This window comes from Artemia sp. Qi Xiang Cuo, chromosome 4, assembly GCF_049724085.1.
Source record: "Artemia sp. Qi Xiang Cuo chromosome 4, ASM4972408v1, whole genome shotgun sequence".
Lineage (NCBI taxonomy): Eukaryota > Metazoa > Arthropoda > Branchiopoda > Anostraca > Artemiidae > Artemia > Artemia sp. Qi Xiang Cuo.
This window is the reverse complement of record NC_142797.1, coordinates 59,807,404-59,829,250: the sequence shown is the minus strand read 5'-3', so window position 1 is coordinate 59,829,250 and position 21,847 is coordinate 59,807,404. Positions and strand designations below refer to the sequence as shown.

Sequence of the window (21,847 nt, the reverse complement as noted above, 5' to 3'; positions counted from 1 at the left end):
TTTCTGTACATTTGAGGAGTAATTAGTCTAGTATCTTTTAAAATTCCTAGTTCATTTCTCAACTTCTGTGTGTATTTGTCCGTGGGATCAAATTTTATTTCTTTGTAAATATTTTTATCCATTAAAAGGGTGTTAACTTTTAATTCATAATCTGCAGAATTCATAATTACAACTGTGTTTTCCTTGTCCGCTTTCGGAATCACTGTGTTTTTGTCTTTTTTTAAATTTCGGAGGATTTTAATTTCTTCCTTTGATTGAGTTGAAAGTGACAAACTTTGGAAATTGATACAATAATGACCCTTGTCCGTCTTTGCAACAAGTTCTCCTCGTATTTTAAATTCCGAAACAATTTTTTTCTTCAAATAATGGGCTTATTCATGGGCACTGTCTTGTCTCCCTATTTGGCAAATTTTAACATGGATTTCATAGAACAGTCTGCTTTGAATAGTTTCCACTTAAAACACTCTATCTGGTTTCGTTTCGCTGATGATATCCTTTCTGTTTGGGAACATGGACAAGACTCCCTAAGAGATTTTTTGGCACATTTGAACTCTTTTAATTCTAATCTCCAGTTCACAATGGAACTCGAAGATTCAGGTAAGCTGCCTTTCTTGGATGTTTTGATTATAAAAACTAATCCTAGTCATGGATTTTCTATATATAGAAAGCCGACTCATAATGATCGATATCTAAATTTCTCTTCCCATCACCCTCCTTCTGTGAAAAGAGGGGTAATAATCTCTTTAGTCGACAGAGTTTTAAAAATTTGTTCCCGTAATCACATTAATTTTGAATTAAATTATGTCAAGGATATTCTTTTCTGCAATGGTTACCGAATCAAACTCATTGAAAATATAATAGATAGACGATTAAAAAAGATAAAAGAACAAAATAGGGAGCTTGTCCTCCTTAATTCAGTAACATCAACAATTGAGAAAAAAACTTTCATCGGTTTACAATACAACCCGAAATTTGGCAATAAACATGAAAAAATTTTAAAAAAGAATAATCTCTGTTTCTTTCAAAATCGAGTAAAAAGTTGAACACTTTTTCAACTCAGGAAAGGATAAAACGGACCCTGTACTGGGTAATGGTGTCTACAGAATCCCGTGCTCTTGTGGAAAATTTTACTTTGGTAGGACCCATCAACAACTAGGTGAACGTTTGCATGAACACAAAATTTCAATAGATAAGTCCCTGAGATTAAAAAATAACAATTACATCTTTAATTCGGCATTGGATTCTCATATTTTCGTAAATCCGACCCATCTAGTTCTGTTTGACGAGGCAACTTTAATATCAACTGTAAAGGGCATACCACAAACTTTTATAGATGTAATTGAGATAAAAAAAAAATATTAACCAAAATTTAGCAATAAATAGAGATACTGGAGATATTTCATTAAGCCCAATTTACGACAGTTTAATCTTGAAGGACTCAATCAATATTTTCACCCGGTATAACTTAAAAGAACCTATTTGCATATCTAATGAAAACCGAAATTGTAGACCAGCTAAAACTATTGCAAGGCAAAAGATCCTTGCCCAATCATCTTGGTAAATTCATTTTCATTGATTCCTGCCTGGTTTTTATTCAGTGTGTGTTCTGTCTTTGTAAAGTAAACTTCGAAAGGTTAGATTTTCGTTTTTTTTTCTTTTTTTTGTTTAGCACTGAGGACGACTTGGCGGAGGTCCTTGTCGAAATAATTGCTTATATTTTGTCATCTTCATGGTTCACCACTGGCTGAAAAAAATCCTCGTTTTTTCACCCTTTTTGATTTTATTTTTCATTTTGTTAGTTTCTCTCCTCTCTGAGTTTCATTTTCTCCGTTGACTGCAAGTTCAACAACCGCGTAAGTGACCTTGTGCAAAAAGAGTACGCAGCGCTGCAGTCACTGATTACCATGAAGCGGTTCAGGTTCAGTGTGAATTCCATGAAGCTTGCCTTCAAGACTTATATCCTACCCATCATTAAATATGCGTGTCCAGTGTGGGGCCCTAGTGTATAGTTGAGTGCTGGGATGTGTCAAGATACAGAAGCTATGCGAATTCGGGCTTGTAAGATTATGCTAAAAAAAAATATTAATTTTATGCTAAAAAAACATATTAATAAAATATGTCTATGTCTATATTGTTTTTTTTATAGTATTTTTTCTTGTTTTGTCTTTATTATATTTGATTTTAGGTTTTACAGATTGTTTTGGATTTTATATTTGTTCTTAGCCTTGAAGACGCCTTGTCTTATACATGCGAAATATCCGCGTCGTTTTAGTTTGTCTTTCCTTCTACTTCTACTTCTACTCCTACTACTACTAATTTCCTTTCCACATTCCCGTTTGTTTCCTTCATCTTGAGATTTTTTTTTATTAAAAAAAAAACATTGCCCTGTAAATGCAATTTTCTTCTTCGATGTCTTGTGAAAAAAATGTCAGGTTCAAGAAACTCCTGTTTACATAATTACTCAATTCTAGAAATTCGAAAATCAAGAGAAAAGAAAAGTTATGTAAAAGACTGGACTGAGGGAATATTTAAGTTATTTCGCAAATAGTCTGCAGTGAACTGGTTTGAAATTATAGAAGAATTGCGGTTTGAAGATTTATTTTCAAAAATATTATGTTAATATTGGTATGTTTATGTAAAAAAAAAAACACATGAAATAAACCTTTCAGTTCTAGAGCATGGGAAACTTTAGTCTTATGGACCATAGAACTTGCATGAATTAAGGTATATGTTCTGATTTCCCTCAGGTTCAGCGAGATTCCCTTGTAATGTGACTATGTGTGACAGCCAAGAGTGCATTTAGGATTTTTTTCGGGGGGATTAAAAAAAATGTTCAAAATACATCAAAGATTTGCTTGTGTGCATTTTTGTTACGTGTTCACGAGTTAGAGATTTTTTCTTTTTTTTTTGGGGGGGGGGGGGTTCGAACCCACCTCCTCTCCCCCCCCCCCACACACACACAAACACACACCTTGGATACGGCTTTTATGACAGCTACCAAATATGGAAGTTATCTTACCATTTCAAGACACCATCCGAGAACACAGGCAAGATGGGTGTTTTCATCATTAATTTGACATTTTTCCGCCATGGATAAATAGCATTGCACAACTAGAAGGCCGCGATTCAACTTTCCTCCAGAAGTGTTATATTCAAAAACCTTTAAGATAATTATTTCAGAAGAATTATTTTTTCGGCTATGAAAATCTTAAAACAACTTGAATTGCTGACAATCACAAACAATCATTAAAATACGGAAACAAAACTCAATTTATTTATTTCTAAATAAGAACCTACCTTCCCAGAGATATACTGCTGAATAAAAACTCCTAATGTGTTCTTTTTCTCGTCTTATTGTTTTTGTCTAGTACATTTTCTCTCTTTGGTAAATTTACAGTGTGATCTTTTGTATTTGTCAAGATATTCAAGCAATTGCTTGATTTGTTATTGCGTAAGTTTGTATCATTTTATTTCAGGTGTATTTATTTTACAAAACGACGGCCATTATGTTTACCGCTATGTTTATTAGCCACTAAACAATAAACCGCGATTTCAAATAAATAAATACTAAAGAATAAATAGTATTAATATTACTGTATTCGTAATATGATGTTACACATAATATAGAAATAATATTTATGTTTATTTAAATAATTTCTTAAACCACACTGCCTTTCCATTTAAAATCGATACGGAAATTGATTAAAAACGGGTAAAATTTTTAATGAGACACTGAAAAATAAAAAAATTCAATATCTTGAATTTTATTTTTCACTATCTTATTAAAATTTTAACCGTTTTAAACATGTTTTCATTTCAAATATTTATATTTATTATTACATTTTTTTGATTTGTTAATTAATCTAATAATGTTTTAGAAGATTCTTTATTAAATTAAGTATTTTATAATACTACAATATTATACATAACATTGTGAATAACATGGTGCTACTAAATTAATAAATAAATAATAAATTAATATTCCATAAAGCATTTTATAAGGCACTATCGTCAAATTCAAGTTACCGAGAAATAATATAATTAGTAATGTATTACAAATAACACCAGAAAGCATCGTCAAAGACTCTTTAAACTTGGGAGAAAAGCTTAAGAAGGTAAGTATTTAAAGAAAAACGCTAGTCGCCGGTATCAACTATATTTGATTTGAATTATAATTCTATTTTGGCTAAAATTTTGGTAGATCTTTGCTTTTCTGTTTTACTCGCTAGTTTCGGAGACTAGGATTTCGATGACTTTTACATAGCAGGAGCTACAAGCTGCAGAATTCTACAAATTCTAGTGCGAGAAGCTCAAATATAGCTGCAGGTACACAGTCTTAAAATGCCAAGAGCTTTGCAAAGAAGCATTTGGCTTCATACATCTCCTCAATAAGGATAAAGGACAAGTAAAGGATAGAAACCGACTATTTTATGCAAAATGGAGTTCTTTAGGAGAAAAACACGGGCTTGTTTGACTTGCAATATTGGCAGTGCTGTGACTAATACCTGAATTGGGGGTAGTGTCTCAGAGTGCCCCTAAGAGTAGTAGGCACGAATAGGGGCATACTATTAGTAATTTCAGTCACTGTCCAGCCACAGGTCGTGTTGTCCAGTGTCTGACTACAAGTTAGGGTATTTTGTAAAACACTTTGCCGAGATTGGACATACTGAATCCAGTAATGGCTTCCAAAATCATGTCCCGGGGGTCAACCCTCTTGAATATTTAAACCACCGACCGTGGCGCAAGAAAAGATCCTGTGAGGAGAAATCGGAGATGGGAAAAAGAACTTCTCTTTCTATTATCGGTTCTGATGTACAAGCACCACTTGCTACTAGTAGGAGACGGCTCTGTGCTGTTTTGGCTATTGGTATACGAGCCGTTTAGGCTACACCAAGATAATACCGCAAATACAGGCAAGAGCTGCATTTTCTTTTATATCTACGGGAATACTGACAAGATTGCGTCACGCTATTGTCTGCCCACATTGGGAAGATATACTTTTCTTTTACTCAGAGACAGTGATTTGTTTTCAGAATATTCTCTTACTAAAGGTTTTAATTTGATTTCGGCACTCGCATTAGAATCTTCCAAAGTATATTGATGCTTAATTTTAACACCATCTTTCTATGGGGCCTTCTATAAAAGAATGTTGTCTTGTGATGTATGATTGTCCTTTTAACATATGATTTTAAGTTTTAGCTTGCTTTTAAAAACTTATTTTACCACATAAGCAGCTCGTGCGGAGGCCGAGCCCTTGGGGTAAAGTTTCCAATACCCCTCGGGCAAATTCTTACCATCATATTATTCAAATCCTTTTATATTTTTTTCAAACCATTTGTTTCCCATATTTCACTCCTAAGGTCCGTTTGTTCAGAATCACGTAAACCCCTCGAGTTTTTTCTTCAGCAAAATAATAAAACGAAAGCTTGTCAATAGTATGATGGCAAGAATCGTGCGGGGAGGGGGGTGGACGCACCCCCTCCCCAATATGAAAAAAAAGGTTTGAAAATAACAAAAGGGTGGCTTTTGAATAGTATGATGGTAAGAATTTGCTCGAAGGGTGTATGCAAATCTGAATAAACTAATCTTAAGGACACCCTAGACGGTCAATCATTTTGATCAAAAGCTTCCGTCAATCAATTGATTTAAGCATGATTACCGTCTAGGAGTCTGTTTGACGATTGAGTCAAGCGTTGACGGTGATTGACAGAAAGTTTGAATGACTCAATCGGTTAACGAGGGTGATTGACCGTCTAGACTAGTTTTGTTCAAATATTGCGTCAGTCACACGCCAACAATAATGGAAGATATACTGGAAGAAAGCAAAAATATGTAGCGTGAGTTTATTTGTGGATTAATAGAGTTATGCTGGGATCACCCTGAGTTATCAAAAGTCAAAAGACTATTTTAACCGAAATAAGAAAAGTGCAGCATTTGGCGGGATATTAGAGGCGGTAAAGACGTTGAAACTAGATTATACAGTTGCCAAACTAAAATAGAAAATTAATTGTTTTAAGAACGAATTTCAATCGTGAATACAAGGCGATCGAGCAAAAAAAAGAAAAAAAAAGAAGTCTGGAGCGTCAACAGATGACATCTCACAACCTTCCCTCTGGTACTACAATGACCTTGCATTCATTAGGGATCAGATTGAAATTATTGTACTAGCAGTAAAAACTTGATTGCTTTGTGGGCGGCGTTTACCCCCTCCCCCAGAAACACCCCCTCCCAACGGAAAATCACCCCTCGGAAAATAACACCCCCATGCGGCTGGTTGGTCTCTAATCCCTTTGCACTTTAAAAAGAAAGGACTAGAACTCTCAATTTCTAATCTAATGAGCACACTCCAAAGTTTCATCGATCTTGAGGTGGAGGAAAGGATGAGGAAGGGGGAGTACCCCACCCCTCCTCTACAGAATGAATTCTGCTCATTTTGGGGTTTAATTTTGCTCTTTACTATCATAATAATAGCGTAGACAAGAAATATTCCGAGAAATCATAACGGAGTAGATATCGATTTCACAGTTTTGATGCGTTTTTTAAAGTTTCTGTTCCGCCTCCCAAAAGAACCTTTATTGGAAAATACCCTTTGGCTGGGGTTTTGATGAAAAATTTTCCACGGAGGAGGGAATTATCAGCATGAATTTAAAGCAAACAAAAATTAAAGTGTTTTTGCAAATTAAAGTATGCTAAGAAAAAATTTTAACCCGAGTTCATCCACAAGAAATTTTTTCGTTGTAATTTTCAGCTAGAATGGAGTTGTCTGGGAAAATTTCCCCGGTGAGGGAGGGGGAGGACATTTTACGTGAAAAGAACTTTCCATGGATTAATTTTCCGTAGGAGAAAGTAACTTTTCTTGGAGGGGAGCCCGATTTCCTGGTATTATTTAAAAACGATCAGAAGTTAAATAAAAAAACGGGTTTTCAAAGGAAAGTAAGGAGTAACATTAACACTTAAAATGAACAGAAATTATTACGTATATAAAAAGGGTTGGCCCCTCCTCAAGACCTTTCTCTTTACGTTAAAGATTTGACTTTTTGTCCCAATTCTTTAAGAACGATTCCTAAACACAGTGACCGTTTAATTCGGATTATAATTTTTTTTAATTCTATACAAAATTTTGCCACCACCCGTAAAAATTCGTAGAATTTGAAGAGGCTTTCGTCCGTAAAAGCTTAAACAAAAAGAACTTGTTGGTTCCCAAAGCCAACTATCATAGGCAGCGCGCTAGCGCTGCCTAAGTAAAGAACGATGTGGGCACAATGTGTTTTTTTTTCTTCAACCGGGCACTTCGTATCGAAGGAGTTGTCGTAGAAGCTTCGAAAAGAGCTCATTGGATTGGAAATTGGAGTGGTTAGTGCCCTTTTTAATAGTTGAAAGAGGTTTGAGGGCAACCACCCCCCCCACACCCCTTAGTCCCCCAAACACATCCAATCGAAATTTTAAGATAGCCAGTTTTTTCAGCGTAGTTGATTTCCAAATAGAAAATATGTTTTTGAGGAGGACACTCACCCACAACCCTCAGGGCAAGGGTTTTAAGTTATGCCCTAGGGTCATATAAGGTTTTTATAGAAGGCGTTGTCGTAGAAACTTCAAAACAGGCTCATTCGATTTGAAATTCGAAGGGCTAGTACCCTTATTAATAGTCGAAAGTGATTGGGCGGCAACTAGCTTCCCCCCCATGCCCATCATTCCCCGAAACACATCCAATCAAAATTTTGAGACAGCCATTTTGTTCAGCGTAGTTGATTTCCAGATAGAAAATATGTTTTGAGGAGGACTCTCCCCCAGAACCCTCAGGGCAAGGGTTTTAAGTTATGCCCTGGGGGCATATAAGGTTTTTATAGAAGGCGTTGTCGTAGAAACTTCAAAACAGACTCATTCGATTGGAAATTCAAAGGGATAGTGCCCTTTTTAATAGTCGAAAGTGATTGGAGGGCAACTAGCCCCCCCGCCCGTCATTTCCCCAAACATATCCAATCAAAATTTTGAGGTAGCCATTTTGTTCAGCGTAGTTGATTTCCAGATAGAAAATATTTTTTTGAGGAGGACACTCCCCCACAACCCTCGGGGCAAGGTTTTTAAGTTATGCCCTGAGGGCATATAATAACGATGTTGGCCCAATGTACTATTTTTTTTTTTTTTTTCCTTTAGAGCTGGGCACTTCATATGGAACGGGTCGTCGTAGAAACTTCAAAAGGGATTCATTCGATTGGAAATTGAGAGCTCTAGTGTCCTTTTTAATAGTCGAAAGTGATTGGAGGGCAACTAGCCCCCTCCCCCACGCCCATCATTCCCCAAAACACATCCAATCAAAATTTTGAGATAGCCATTTTATTCAACGTAGTTGATTTCCACTAGAAAATATGTTTTTGAGGAGGACACTCACCCAAAACCCTTAGGGCAAGGGTTTTAAGTTATGCCCTGGGGGCATATAAGGTTTTTAAAGAAGGCGTTGTCGTAGAAACTTCCAAAAAAGCTCATTCGATTGGAAATTCAAAGGGCTAGTGCCCTTTTTAATAGTCGAAAGTGATTGGAGCGCAACAACCCTCCCCCCCTTCCAAGCCCATCATTCCCCCAAACACATCCAATTAAAATTTTGAGATAGTCGTTTTGTTCCGCGTAATTGATTTCGAGGTAGAAAATATGTTTTTGAGGACGAACACCTACAATCTTCAAGACAAGGATTATAAGTTATGTCCTAGTGGCATATAAGGTTTTTATTGAAATCTTTGTCGTAGAAACTTAAAAAAGAGCTCATTCGATTTAAAATTCAAATGAATAGTACCCTTTTTAATAGTCGAAAGTGATTTGAGGGCAACTAATCCGTCTCTCATGCCCACCTTTTCCCCAAACTCATCCAATCAAAATTTTTAGATAGCCATTTTATTCAACGTAGTTAGAAGTTTTGGAAATTAGGTCTTTAAGGATGACAAGCCACTCCCCCCACAGCCAAAAGTTGTAAGTTATGCCCTGGGGCATATATAAAATTTTTATTGAAAGCGCTGTTGTAGAAACTTCAAAAGGGCTCATTCAATTGGAAATTGAAAGGGCTAGTGCCTTTTTTAATAGTTGAAAGGGATTGGATAGCGACTTACGCCCCTCTCACACCTACCATTTTCCAAAACACCTCTATGCCTTCCCAAGGCCAGAACAAAATTTGCACTTTACTGAAAAAAATACAAATGAATGTGTATTGTCAGTTTAATATGCATATACTGGTATTTAGTAATCAAAATGTTAATATTATTTGATTTATTAAAGTTATAAAAGTAAAAGCATTTATATTTTTTTAATATAAATGTTTAATGTTAAATGTTTTAATATAAATGTACTGAAAAAATGTAAATTTTTTTACATTTATAACTTTAATAAATCAAATAATATTAACATTTTGATTACTAAATATCAGTATATGTATATTAAACTGACAATAAACATTCATTTGTATTTTTTCAGTAAAGTGCAAATTTTGTTCAGACCTTGGGAAGGCATAGGGGTTTTGCGCCAAACTTATGTTAATTTCTGCTCGTTTTGAGTCTGACTCGGTTATTTATTGTAATTTCTGTTCGTTCTGGGTTTCATTTATTTATCGATGCTTATTTGTGGTAGTTTCACGCTTGGTAGATTATTTGATTTTATTTTTGCTCATTTTTTGTTTAATGGAGTTCTTTACTTTTTGTTGAAAAACTTATTTTGTGGAAACAGTTTTTTTCATTAATTTCTGTTCGTTTTATGTTAACCTAGGCTTTTCAGGGAAAAAGAAAATAACAGTTAGAATCTTTTCGTTTTTTAAGACATTATAGTTTGACCAACTCTGTGTATGCTAGAGAAAATTTTGCTGCAATTTTTAACAGTAAACACCCTTTTAAAAATCTGGACACAAATAGTAGTGTTTAATTTAATTTCATACCTCCTCTAGTTGACCTGAAATAGAAAACTTGATACCATTCGCAAAAAAAATCTGTTTACTTTCTTTGAAGGCTTGGATACACTTACGCTATTTTGATTCGGTTAAATTTTAAGAGCAGCCATACGACGGTTGTTGTGGGAGGGTGGGCGGGGGAGGGTGGCAGTGGAAGGGGGATTACTTCCCCTCAAATCACTTTCGACTATTAAAAAGGGCATCAGCCCTTTCGTTTTTTGATTGAATGAACCCTTTTCTAGCTTCCCAAGATAGTTTCTTCAGTACGAAGGGCACTGGTCAAAGGCACAACTACAAAAACTATAAACATGCTGTACCCATTTTAGTCTTAACTATAAAAATTTCAAGCCGTCCAATCACTTTCGACAATTAAAATGGGCACTAGGACTTTCTACTTCCAATCGGATGACCCCTTTTGGAAACGACAATGATTTCTAAAGTCAACTTATATGCCCCCAGGGCATAAATTACAACCCTTACCCTAAGGTCTGTTAGGGTGGTTGCATCCTCTAAGACTGAATTTCCAGAATTTTCAACTACGTTAAACAACATGGCTATCTCAAAATTTTTATTGGATGTGTTTGGGGAAATGGTGGGAGTTAGTGGGATGTTGGTTACTTTCCAATAACTTTCGACTATTAAAAAGGGCACAAACCACTCCAATTTTCAATTGAAGGAGTGCTTTTCCAATTTTTTACGACAAATTCTTCGGTACAAAGTGCCCTGCTCTAAAGGAAAAAATTAATAAATAATACATTGTGCCAACATCGTCCTTATATGCCCCCAGGGCATAACTTAAAACCCTTGCCCTGAGGGTTGTGGGGGAGTGTCCTACTCTTTACTTAATCCCCATTTCTTGTCTCGTTTTCGAGTGTCCCCGTTCTTTACTTAGGCAGCGCGATCGTGTTGCCTATGATTTATACAACAACTTTCTATATAAACCTTATATGCCCCCGGGACATAACTTACAACCCTTGAACTGAGGGCTCTGAGGGGGTTACCAACCTGAAAGACCTAGTTTCCAGAGCGTTCAACTACGTTACACAAAATGGGTATATCAAAATTTTGATTGGATGTGTTTGGGGAAATGGTGGGCGTGAGAGGGGCGGTAGTCGCTCTCCAATCACTTTCAACTATTAAAAATGGCACTAGCCCTTTCAATTTCCAGTCAAATGAGCCCTTTTGACGTTTCTACGACAACACTTTCAATAAAAATCATATATGCCCCCAGGGCATAACTTAATCCTTGCCCTGAAGGCTGCGGGGGATTTCATTCTCAAAGACCTAATTTCCAGAACTTTCTACTATTAATTTGATTGGATGTCTTTGGAGGAATGATGGGCGTGAGAGGGGGGTTAGTTACCCTCCAATCACTCTCGACTATTAAAAAGGGCACTAGCCTTCTCAATTTCCAATTGAATGAGCCCCTTTTGAAGTTTCTACGACTACGCCATCCATAAAAACTTGACATGCTCCCAGGGCGGAACTTACATCCTTTGCCCTTGGGGCTCATGGGGGTTTAACTTCCTCAAATACATAATTCCTAGAACTTTTAGCTACGTTGAACAAAATGGCTATCTCTAAACTTTGATTGAATGTTTTTGGGGAAATGGCGGGCGTGAGAGGGGGGTTAATTACTCTCCACTCACTTTCGACTATTAAAAAGGGCAATTTAAATTTCAAATCAAATGAGCCATTTTTTAAATTTCTACAAAAACTCTCTATATAAACTTTATATGCCCCCGGGGCTTAACTTACAACCCTTGCACTGAGGGCTCTGAGAAGTTTATCATCCTAAACGACCTAATTTCAAGAACTTTCAACTACGTTGAACAAAATGGATATCTCAAAATTTTGATTGGATGTGTTTGAGAAAATGGTGGGCGTGAGAAGGGCGTTAGTCACTCTCCAATCACTTTCAACTATTAAAAACAGCACTAGCCCTCTCAATTTCCAATTGAATGAGCCCTTTTGAAGTTTCTACGACAACGCTTTCAACAAAAACCTAATATGTCCCGAGGGCATAACTTACAACCCTTGCCATGAGGGCTATGGGGGGAGGAGGGGTTGTCATCCTTAAAGATCTAATTTCCAAAACTTTCAACTAGGTTTAACAAAATGGCTGTCTAAAAGTTTTTATTGGATGTGTTTGGGGGAAAGGTGGGCGTGAGAGGGGGTTAGGTGCCCTCCAATCACTTTCTACTATTAAAAAGGGCACTAGCTTTTTCAATTTTTTAATTGAATGAGCCCTTTTTGATCTTTTTACAAAATCGCTTTCTATAAAAACCTTACATGATCCCAGGGCATAGCTTACAACCCTTGCCCTGAGGGCTGTCGGGGGATGGGTTGTCATCCTTAAAGACCTAATTTCCAAAACTTTCGACTACGTTAAACAAAATGGATATCTCAAAATGTTAATTGGATGTGTTTGGGGAAATGGTGGGCGAGAGAGCGGGGTTAGTTGCCCTTCAATCACTTTCGACTATTAAAAGGGCACTAGCACTTTCAAGTTTCAATTGAATGAGCCCTTTTTTATGTTTTTACAACATCGCTTTCTATTAAAACCTTACATGCTCCAAGGGCATGACTTACAACCCTTGCCCTGAGGGTTGTGTGTGGGGTGGGTGGGTGGGTTGTCATCCTTAAAGACCTAATTTATAAAACTTTCAACTACGTTGAATAAAATGGCTATCTAAAGCTTTTGATTGGATGTGTTTGGGGAAAAGATGGGTGTGAGAGGGGGGTTAGTTGCCCTCAGATCACTTTCGACTATAAAAAGGGAACTAGCCCTTTGAATTTCCAATCGAATGAGCCCTTTTCAAGTTTCTGCGACAAAGATTTCAATAAAAACTTTATATACCCCCAGGGTTTAACTTATAACCCTTGCCCTGAAGACTGTGGGGGGAGTGTCCTGCTCAAAGGTATCATTTCCTGAACTTTAAACTGTATGGAACAAAATGGCTATCTCAAAATTTTGATTGGATGTGTTAGGGGAAATGGTAGGGGTGGAAGGGATGTTAGTTGCCCTCAAATCATTTCCGACTATTAAAAAGGTCACTAGCCATTTCAATTTCTAATCGAATGAGCCCTTTTTGGAAGTTTCTACGACAACACGTTCTATAAAAACCTTATATGCCCCCAGAGCAAAACTTATAACCCTTGCCCAGAGGGCTGTCATCCTCAAAGACCTAATTTACAGAACTTAAAACTACGTTGAATAAACTGGATATCTCAAAATTCTGATTGGATATTTTTAGGGAAAAGGTGGGCGTAAGAGGGGGGTCCGTTGCCCTCCAATCAATTTCGACTATTAAAAAGGGCACTAGCCCTTTGAATTTCCAATCAAATGAGCCTTTTTGAAGTTTTTACGACAACGCCTTCTATAAAAACCATATATGCCCCCAGGGCATAACTTAGAACCCTTGCCCTTAGGCTGTGGGGGAGTGTCCTCCTCAAAAACATAATTTCTATTTGGAAATCAACTACGCTGAACAAAGTGGCTTTCTCAAAATTTTGATGGGATATGTTTCGGCAAATGGTGGGCGTGGAAGGGGTGTTCGTGGCCTTTCAATCACTTTCGACTATTAAAAAGGGCACAAGCCACTCCAATTTCCAATTGAATGAGCCCTTTGCGAAGTTTCTACGACAACTTCATCGATACGAAGTGCCCTGCTCTAATTGGGTTGGTAATCATAAGTTCTAGGGCCCTTTTTAAGAGTCAAAATTATCAGAGCGCAGCTACCCCTCCCCCGCCCCAAACAAACAAAAACGTCGTGTTTTCCTGAGATGTATTCAAGAGATATTTTGAGACAGTCCTTTTATTCAAAATAGCCCAAATATCATATAACAACGCTTTTGAGGTTGATACAAACTACAAGATCCTGAGGGCGAGGATTGTAAGTTATGCCCCTGAGGCATTTAAGGTTCTTATGAAAGGGATGGTGGTATAAGCTTAGAGGTGACTCATTTGGTTGAAACTGGAAGTTCTAGTTCCCTTTTAAGACTCAATAGTGATGGAGGTCAACAAGCCCCCCCCCCCCAACTACCCGTCTTTTCACCAAATGGATCTGATTGAAATTGTGCCCCCCCAGAGCCCTGGAGCAAGGGCTTTAAATTATGCCTTGGGGGCATAAAATGTTTTTATGGAATGGGTGATCGTATTAAATTCAGATGAGTCTCACTTGATTTTAAATTAGAAGTTATAGTGCCCTTTTCATGAGTCAAAGTGATTTCACTTGGTTCAGTAATTATGCTAAGCAATAGTTTTAGTAGCAGTAATAGCATTAGCAGCAGTATGCAAATAGCACCTTTTTTCAACATCCCCTTCAACACACGATGAAATTTTTAACTTAATACCATCAACCGGTCCTGAAGCAGTGCTGATGCGTTCTCTTGACAACCTATATGGGTATAGTGTGTTTCGATTTATTTCAATACAGTTACAATACTGCCCAAAATTTTCACCTTAATACCCTAAGTTTATTAGTTGTAGTTGAACCACCAGTAAATATAGTAATCGCAGTAGGAGTACAGTTAATAGTAGTAATATTAATAGTAGCAGTAATTGTAGGAGTAGAAGCATTAGTATTATGATGCAAATATTGTCTTTTGGCTAGTTCAATATCCCTCACAACAAGCGTTGTAAGTTTTAATTTCACACACGAAACTGTTCCTAAGATATTGCTGATATGCTCTTTTGACAGCCTGCATCTGGATGGCAGGTTGTCATCCATAAAACAGAAATATTATCTGAAAACTTCACCTTCATAACTTCATAGGTTGTGGATTTTGAGCTAGCTAGAAGACACTGTGTGTATTCATTTAATGGTGCTTCTACGGTTACTGTAAATGACGAAACTAATGACATTAAGTTGAAACTTTTAGGGAACGTTTAGGAAGAGTTTCAATTAAACGAAAACCTATATGCATGAAAGTATTAAAAGGGCATATAAGCACTATAGGGCATATAAGGGCATAGGCAGCGATGCTCTATCATAGCTAGTAGTATCATTGATATTTTAAAGGAGCTAACTTGATTGAAAATTTTAAAAGTTCTAGTGCCCTATTAATACTCAAAAGTGATTGGAGGGCAATCAGCCCTCCTCTTTAGCTCATATAATTCCAGACACTTCCAATCAAAATTTTAAGACAGCTATTTTGTTCAACATAGCTGAATGGTCTAGTAGCTATAGCTTTAGGGTTATTGGGTAAGTCAACCCCCCACAGGTACGCAATCCTGCAACCAGCAGTAGTATTAGTATTATTATTAGTACTATTAATAGTAATTGCACTAGTACTAGTAGCAGCATTGGTATTAATATATTGCCTTTTGGTCAGTTAGGCATCCCTCTCATTAAGTCCTGGTAGTTTGAACTTAATGCAATTAACCGTTGCTATGACATTCCCGATATTTTCTTTTGATAACCTGTATATTCGTATATTTCTTCCAATTTTCACCTTAATGCTCTGAGCTTTACAAGTAGTTGCAATAGAAGTAGTAGTTAAAGCAGTAATAGTAGTATTAGTAAATATAGCAGTGGTGGTAGCATTAGTAGTAGCGTGCACATATTGCATTTGGTCAATTGATCTTCCCCTTTAACCATTCTCTGAAAGGTCCAACATAATGCTCAAATCCATTCTTGATATACGCTCTTCTTACAATTTGCATGCACATAGTGTTGTTTGATTTAGTTCTTATTTCCCCTCAATATTCTCTCAAATTTTCACCTTCATAGACTTAGTATTAATAGTACTAGTATCGTAGTAGTAGTGGTGGTATTAGGAGAAGTAGTAGCAGGAGTAGTGTCGCATTAGTAGTAGTAGTGACAAAAAAGTTTTAGCTTGATTAGTAAGTCGTTCCAGAAATATTGCTGATGTGCCCTTTTGGCCCCCTTTAGATGCCCTTTTCATCTTAAAACTCTTAGCCTTACAAGTAGTTGGAATTAAAGTAGTAGTTGGAGTAGTTTAGTAGCAGTAGAAGTAGTATTAGTAAAAGTAGCAGTTGTAGTAGTGTAAGTAGTAGGATTTTGGTCAATTGACCTTCCCCTTTAAGCATTCTCTGAAAGCTCCAATTTAATACCCAAATCCATTCTTGAGATACTCCTTTGACAATCTGCATGCACATAGTGTTTTTATTTAGTTCAAGCTCCCCCTCAATATCCTGTCAAATATTCACCTTCACACGCGTAGCATTAACTGTACTAGTATCATATTAGTAGAGGTAGTAGTAAGAGCAGTATTAGCAGTAATAGTGTTGTATTAGTAGTAGTCGTAATAGTAGTAGCAGTAGTATTAATAGCAATAGTAGCAGGTACACGTTGTCTTTTGGTATGTTAAATATCCCACTTATGATGCCTCAGAAGTTTCATCTCGATACGGTAAGCCGTTCCAAAGATATTGCTCAAATGCCTATATCAGCAATTTGTATGAACATGTTTTGATGTAGTTCAACTTTCCCCTCAACATTTTCTCAGAGGTAGTACTCGCTACAGAAGCAGTAGTTTTAGTGGCAGTAGTAGTAGCACTGGTGGTAGTTGCAGTAGTAGTAGTAGTATGAAAATATAGCCTTTTTGGTCAATTGATCATCTCCCTTATCATTTCCTGAAAGTTCAAATTAATATACTCGGTCATTCCTGAGTTACGCCCTTTTGAAAACCCGTATACACATATCAGATTTTGATTTAGTTAAACACACACCTCATCATTCTCTGAAAAGCTCATCTGAATGCCCTTTGTTTTTGCGGAAAATGAAGGTTAAGCATGCATACCTTTCTCCAAAACATATACCACATGTAAACAATGAACAAATGCCCCGTTGTGGGCGGGGGGGGGGGGTGACAACCCTAAAGACATAATTACGAGACCTTTCAACAAGGCTGAAGAAAATAGGTGTCTCAAGCTTTGATTGGATGTTTTTTGGGGAAATGATGGACGGGGAGGAGGGTGGTTGCCCCCAAATCACTTTTGACTCTTAAAAAGGGCACTATAACTTCCAATTTTCAATCAAAGTCCCACCTCTATTAGAATTTTTTTTGGAGATAATTCATTGTAATACTGCACTTTCCAAGAGAATGTCTCGCTGTCCAATTTCATTTGAATTATAGGTTTTGTTGTTGCCCCCCTCCCAAATAAAATAACACATTAATTCTGTATCCACCCCTGTTTACAAGTAAACATATAAAAAATAACAAATATAAAAAAAATATATCTGAACATTCTTCATAGATGCTTAACCAAATCAGATACGAAAAATTCTTTAGTGCTAAAAACAATTCCACCATTAAGGTGGAGAAGAATAAATGTGCTCTAAAAAAATAAAATAAACTAACAACAATTCTTAGCGGAAGTATTAAATGTAAACGAAGTTATTAATAGAAAAGTAATGGTCAAAATTTGACAAAATTATTGTTATTATTTAGAACAAAACAAACATACACTTGGATCAGTAGAGTCAATTCACAAAGATTTAGAAGAAGATTAAAATTTTTTTAATGCTTTCTAATGAAGATCCGTGGAAAAAAATTCCAAAAACCTAGGGAAGGAGCATTTTCTCAATATCTTAAAAGAAAATATAAAAAAGATATTTTTCAAATTTTAGGGGGCATCTGCCCACACCCACCCCTACCCTCCGCTGTTTGCCCCCCTTACTTGGATACTACCTTTATTAGTTGATAAAGATGAAAAAATATCATAATTGAAAACATAGGCTATTTCGGAAACGTTTTTAAGGTTTCTGGACTGTATTCATAAAAGTTCAAAACGATTTTAGATAGAAATTTCTCATCTAAAAGAATAACATAAATTATTATTACCTTCCTATACCATTCACGAACAATTGACACTTCTTTTAGCTCAGGACATCCGAGAATATCATCTATCAATTTTGGATGGACCTCTTTGAACTTGTGTAAAATTTCCTCTTCTTTGTTCATTGTATTTGTTGACCAAACGAACCTGCAAAAGGGTTACGTCTGAATCACAGTAGAAAAAGCATTCACAAGAAAAACACTTGTCAGCAAAAACCGAGTTATATTGGCGATGTTTCAGACAATGAAGTTACTCAAATGAGGAACTCTGAATTAAGGCTTTATACTTCTCTAATGCAGAGAGAAACATAACCATTATTTAGTATTTTCTAAGGCATAAGCTCCATCTTTTCAATTAAATGCTAAAAACGGCTTAACTCATTCTTAAATGTCAACTCGGACATATTAAAACTAATAACGTAAATTTCTAAGCCGCAAAAAAATAAAATAAAAATAAAGGTTTTGTTCTCGCATCAATATTGACTTAACGTTGGTTTTCTCTATTTTGTGTGTATTCCTACCACGCATAACTTTCAGCGAAAGGGTAAAATTCAACGTAAACTGATATATCATGGTATGAAAGCCAGGGGGGGGGGAGGAAAACTAACAAGGTCTTAAATCCTTCCTTTACCTATTAAGATGGCCTAATTTGTAATTCGCACTTGCTGATTTGCAATTCCTTAAATGTTTAAGGTCCCATGGATCCAATCCCTAGGACATCACTACTGGGCCAAAGCCATATTTTGATTCAAGTTTAAGAAAATGTCCATATTTTGGCTCAGATTGAAGGACAATATAATGAGGGAAAAGGGTTTCCCCATGGATAATGTCTCTGTGACTTGATTCTATAAGAAGGTTATTTTGTGGAAAAGCTTGCAATTATGTTTTGACGCCATGGTGGTAAACCGTAAGCAAGTCAGAGAGCTGTGTTGCAAAGAGGTGGACAAAGCGATGGCAGGATATGATAGGGTTCATTCTTAGCTAAGACAGATTTCGTATCCGATTCAATTCTTACAAATCGAACTATTTAGGAGGATAATTGCCATAAGTTATAAAGTACACAGGAAGTAGGTATCCTTAAGATGCTTCAGTTGCTGGAAACCGGGAGCATTTTCGGTAGAAATATTCCAAGATGATCGGAAGACAAACAGGCTTAAGGACTGGACACAGGCAGCTTCTTTCGGTACCGATTTCAGCAGCTCAGTAGGCAAACGATAGCAGTACGAAAACAATGCCCTTTGTACGAGATTTTCAAAACTAAACGTTATGGACACCATTAGTCAACTGTAGCTTATCAATAGTTGCATGATTGATTTCAACTTATTATTTAGTTCTATTATTATTATTATTGAGTTCTTTCATTATTAAATTTTTATACTTTTATATTTTATTTCATAAAAAATATTTTAACTAAATTTTAAATTCTTTCATTATTAAATTGTGAAGTTCACTTATTATTAAATATTTAATTATTACTATTATTATTTATTTCTTTTGACTTTCCACCTGAAGAAAAGGAAACGACTGAGAATTTCTGTTTTTTTTTTTTATGACCACGATGAAACCGGCGCCACTTTTGTAAACCGGCACCAAAAAATTTTTCAAGCTCAAATTGCTGCCGTTCTCATTGCAAATCGGCGCCGAAAAAAGCAACGTATATCCACACCTTTACAGCCTGTCATAAAAAAGGGTGGAACAGAGTGTTTCTGGCTCTGTAAACAATTAAATAAAAAAAACAAGTTTTTTAAACTGAAAGTAAGGTGCGACATTTAAACTTAAAACGAACAGAAATTATTCCGTATATGAAATGGGCTGTCCCCTCCTCAACGCCTCGCTCTTTATTCCGTATATGAAATGGGCTGTCCCCTCCTCAACGCCTCGCTCTTTACGCTAAAGTTTGACTCTGTCTCACAACTTTATTTTTTAAAACAATAAAAAACTTTAGCGTAAAGAGCTAGGCGTTGAGGAGGGGACAGCCCATTTCATATACGGAATAAAGAGCGAGGCGTTGAGGAGGGGACAGCCCATTTCATATACGGAATAATTTCTGTTCGTTTTAAGTTTAAATGTCGCACCTTACTTTCAGTTTAAAAAACTTGTTTTTTTTATTTAATTTCTGATCGTTTTTTAGTTAATGCAGCTTTTATTTGCATAAAAATTTTACTTTTCTTTTGCTAAATGAATGTCTTTACAAATTAACTTACGTAACTAACTTCTATATTCGTATATGTTTCTTCTGGCAAAAATTCAAAGTTGCAGATTTTTGCAGATATGAGCTTGAAACCTATGTAATAGGGTTTTCTGATACGCTGAATCTGACGTTGTGATTTTCATTAAAATTCTTTCACTTGTAGGGGATGTTTCCCCCTCTTTAAAAAATCGAGTAAATTTCCTCAGGCTTGTAGCCTTTGATGAGTAATACTAAACTTAATAAAATTTATATATTTAGAATCAGCATTATAAACACATTCTTTTGATACATTTATTGACATCAAAATTCCGTTTTTAAAAGTTTCGATTACTATTGAGCCGTATCGCTTGTTTTTTTATTGTTTTTTTTTATTACGTATATGTTATTACGTATATGAGGGGGTTCTGCCCTTATTCAATACCACGCTCTTTACGTTAAAAGTTATAAAAAAATTTGATTAACAAACCCCTGAATCACAAAGGCCGTTTAATTAGAATAGATAGTTCTTTTGAAAGCACTAAAAAAAAACTGTAGCGTAAAGAGCGAGGTATTGACTTGGGGGAGAACCCCCTCACATACGTTATAATTTCTGTTCGTTTTAAGTTCTAATATTCCTTCTTACATTTCAGTTGAAAAAATTGGTTTTTTTTTTATTTAATTTCTGATCGTTTTTTAAATAATGCTTGGAAATCCGGCACCCCCTTCATAGAAAGGTCCCTTACCCCAACGTAACATCCTCCACGTAAATTTTCTCCATAGTAACTCCAGCCTCTAGCCCCCCCCCCCCCTCCAGAAAAAAATCCTTCCTGAAAATGGGTGTATACTTCCCAATAACCAATAAATAATGCTGGCAAGTCCGGCGCCCCCTTCATGGCAATTTTCCTTCCCCCATGAAAACTTCCTTCATGAACAGATCCTCCAACCTCACGCCCGGGCCCCCCTTCCCTCCCACTAGCAGAAAAAAACCTCCTGAAAACTTCTGTATACTTCCGAATAACCAATACTATATGTTAACAGTGGGTAAAGTTCATATCTTTTAGCCCTCCCTCTGGGTACTTCGGGGGATTAAGTCATCCCAAAAGACATATTTATCATATTTTTGACCATGTTGAACAAAATGGCTATCTCAAAATTTTGATCGGGTGACTTTGGTAAAAAAATAAGCGTGGGAGGGGGCCTAGTTGCCCTCCATTTTTTTTGGTCACTTAAAAAGGGCACTAGAACTTTTAATTTCCGTTCAAATGAGCCCTCCCAAGATATTCTAGTACCACTGGGTCGATACGATCACCCCTGGGAAAAAAAAACAAAAAAAACAAACAAACAAACAAACAAATAAACACGCATCCGTGATCTTTCTTCTGGCAAAAAATGGAAAATTCCACATTTTTGTAGATAGGAGCTTGAAACCTTTACAGTAGGATTCTCTGATACGCTGAATATGATGGTGTGATTTTCATTAAGGTTCTATAACTTTTAGGGGGTCTTTCCCCCTTTTTTTGAAAATCAGCCAAATTTTCTCAGGCGCGTAACTTTTGATGGGTAGCTCTAAACTTGATGAAAGTTATATATTTGAAATCAGCATTGAAATCTGATTCTTTTGATATATCTATTGGTATCAAAAACCCGTTTTCTAGAGTTTCGGTTACCATTGAGCCGGGTCGCTCCTTACTTACAGTTCGTTACCATGAACTGTTTGATCATCTTTTTTTAAAAGGAGTGTTCGTCTAATCTTAGTTTTAGGCGAGCCCAAATCGGTTTAAAATAAATATTTAGCTTGCACAAAGCAGCTGATTTAGCCAAAACTCAATTTCAATTGGTTTGAACTTGTGATTGCGAGGCTAACCAATCAAAATACTTTCCACAAAAGTCTGATAGGCTATCATTTCAAAATGACGGTAAAACTATGTCGGCAAAACCAATCTCAAT

The 21,847-nt window shown here is 36.3% G+C and overlaps 1 protein-coding gene across 5 annotated transcripts in view; it reads right to left on the bottom strand.

Annotated features, from left to right (window-relative positions):
- Positions 1 to 21,847, bottom strand: part of LOC148953286 (uncharacterized) — a 148,876-nt gene that overhangs the window by 29,621 nt on the left and 97,408 nt on the right. For all 5 annotated transcript variants that reach the window (XM_089088453.1, XM_089088452.1, XM_089088451.1 and 2 more), the window contains 2 exons: positions 17,737 to 17,878; positions 3,020 to 3,160 (listed from right to left, as the gene is read on the bottom strand). In XM_089088453.1, the coding sequence (XP_088944579.1) occupies positions 3,020 to 3,160; positions 17,737 to 17,856 (261 nt within the window). In that variant the 5' untranslated portion in view covers positions 17,857 to 17,878. The remainder of the gene's footprint in view (positions 1 to 3,019; positions 3,161 to 17,736; positions 17,879 to 21,847) is intronic.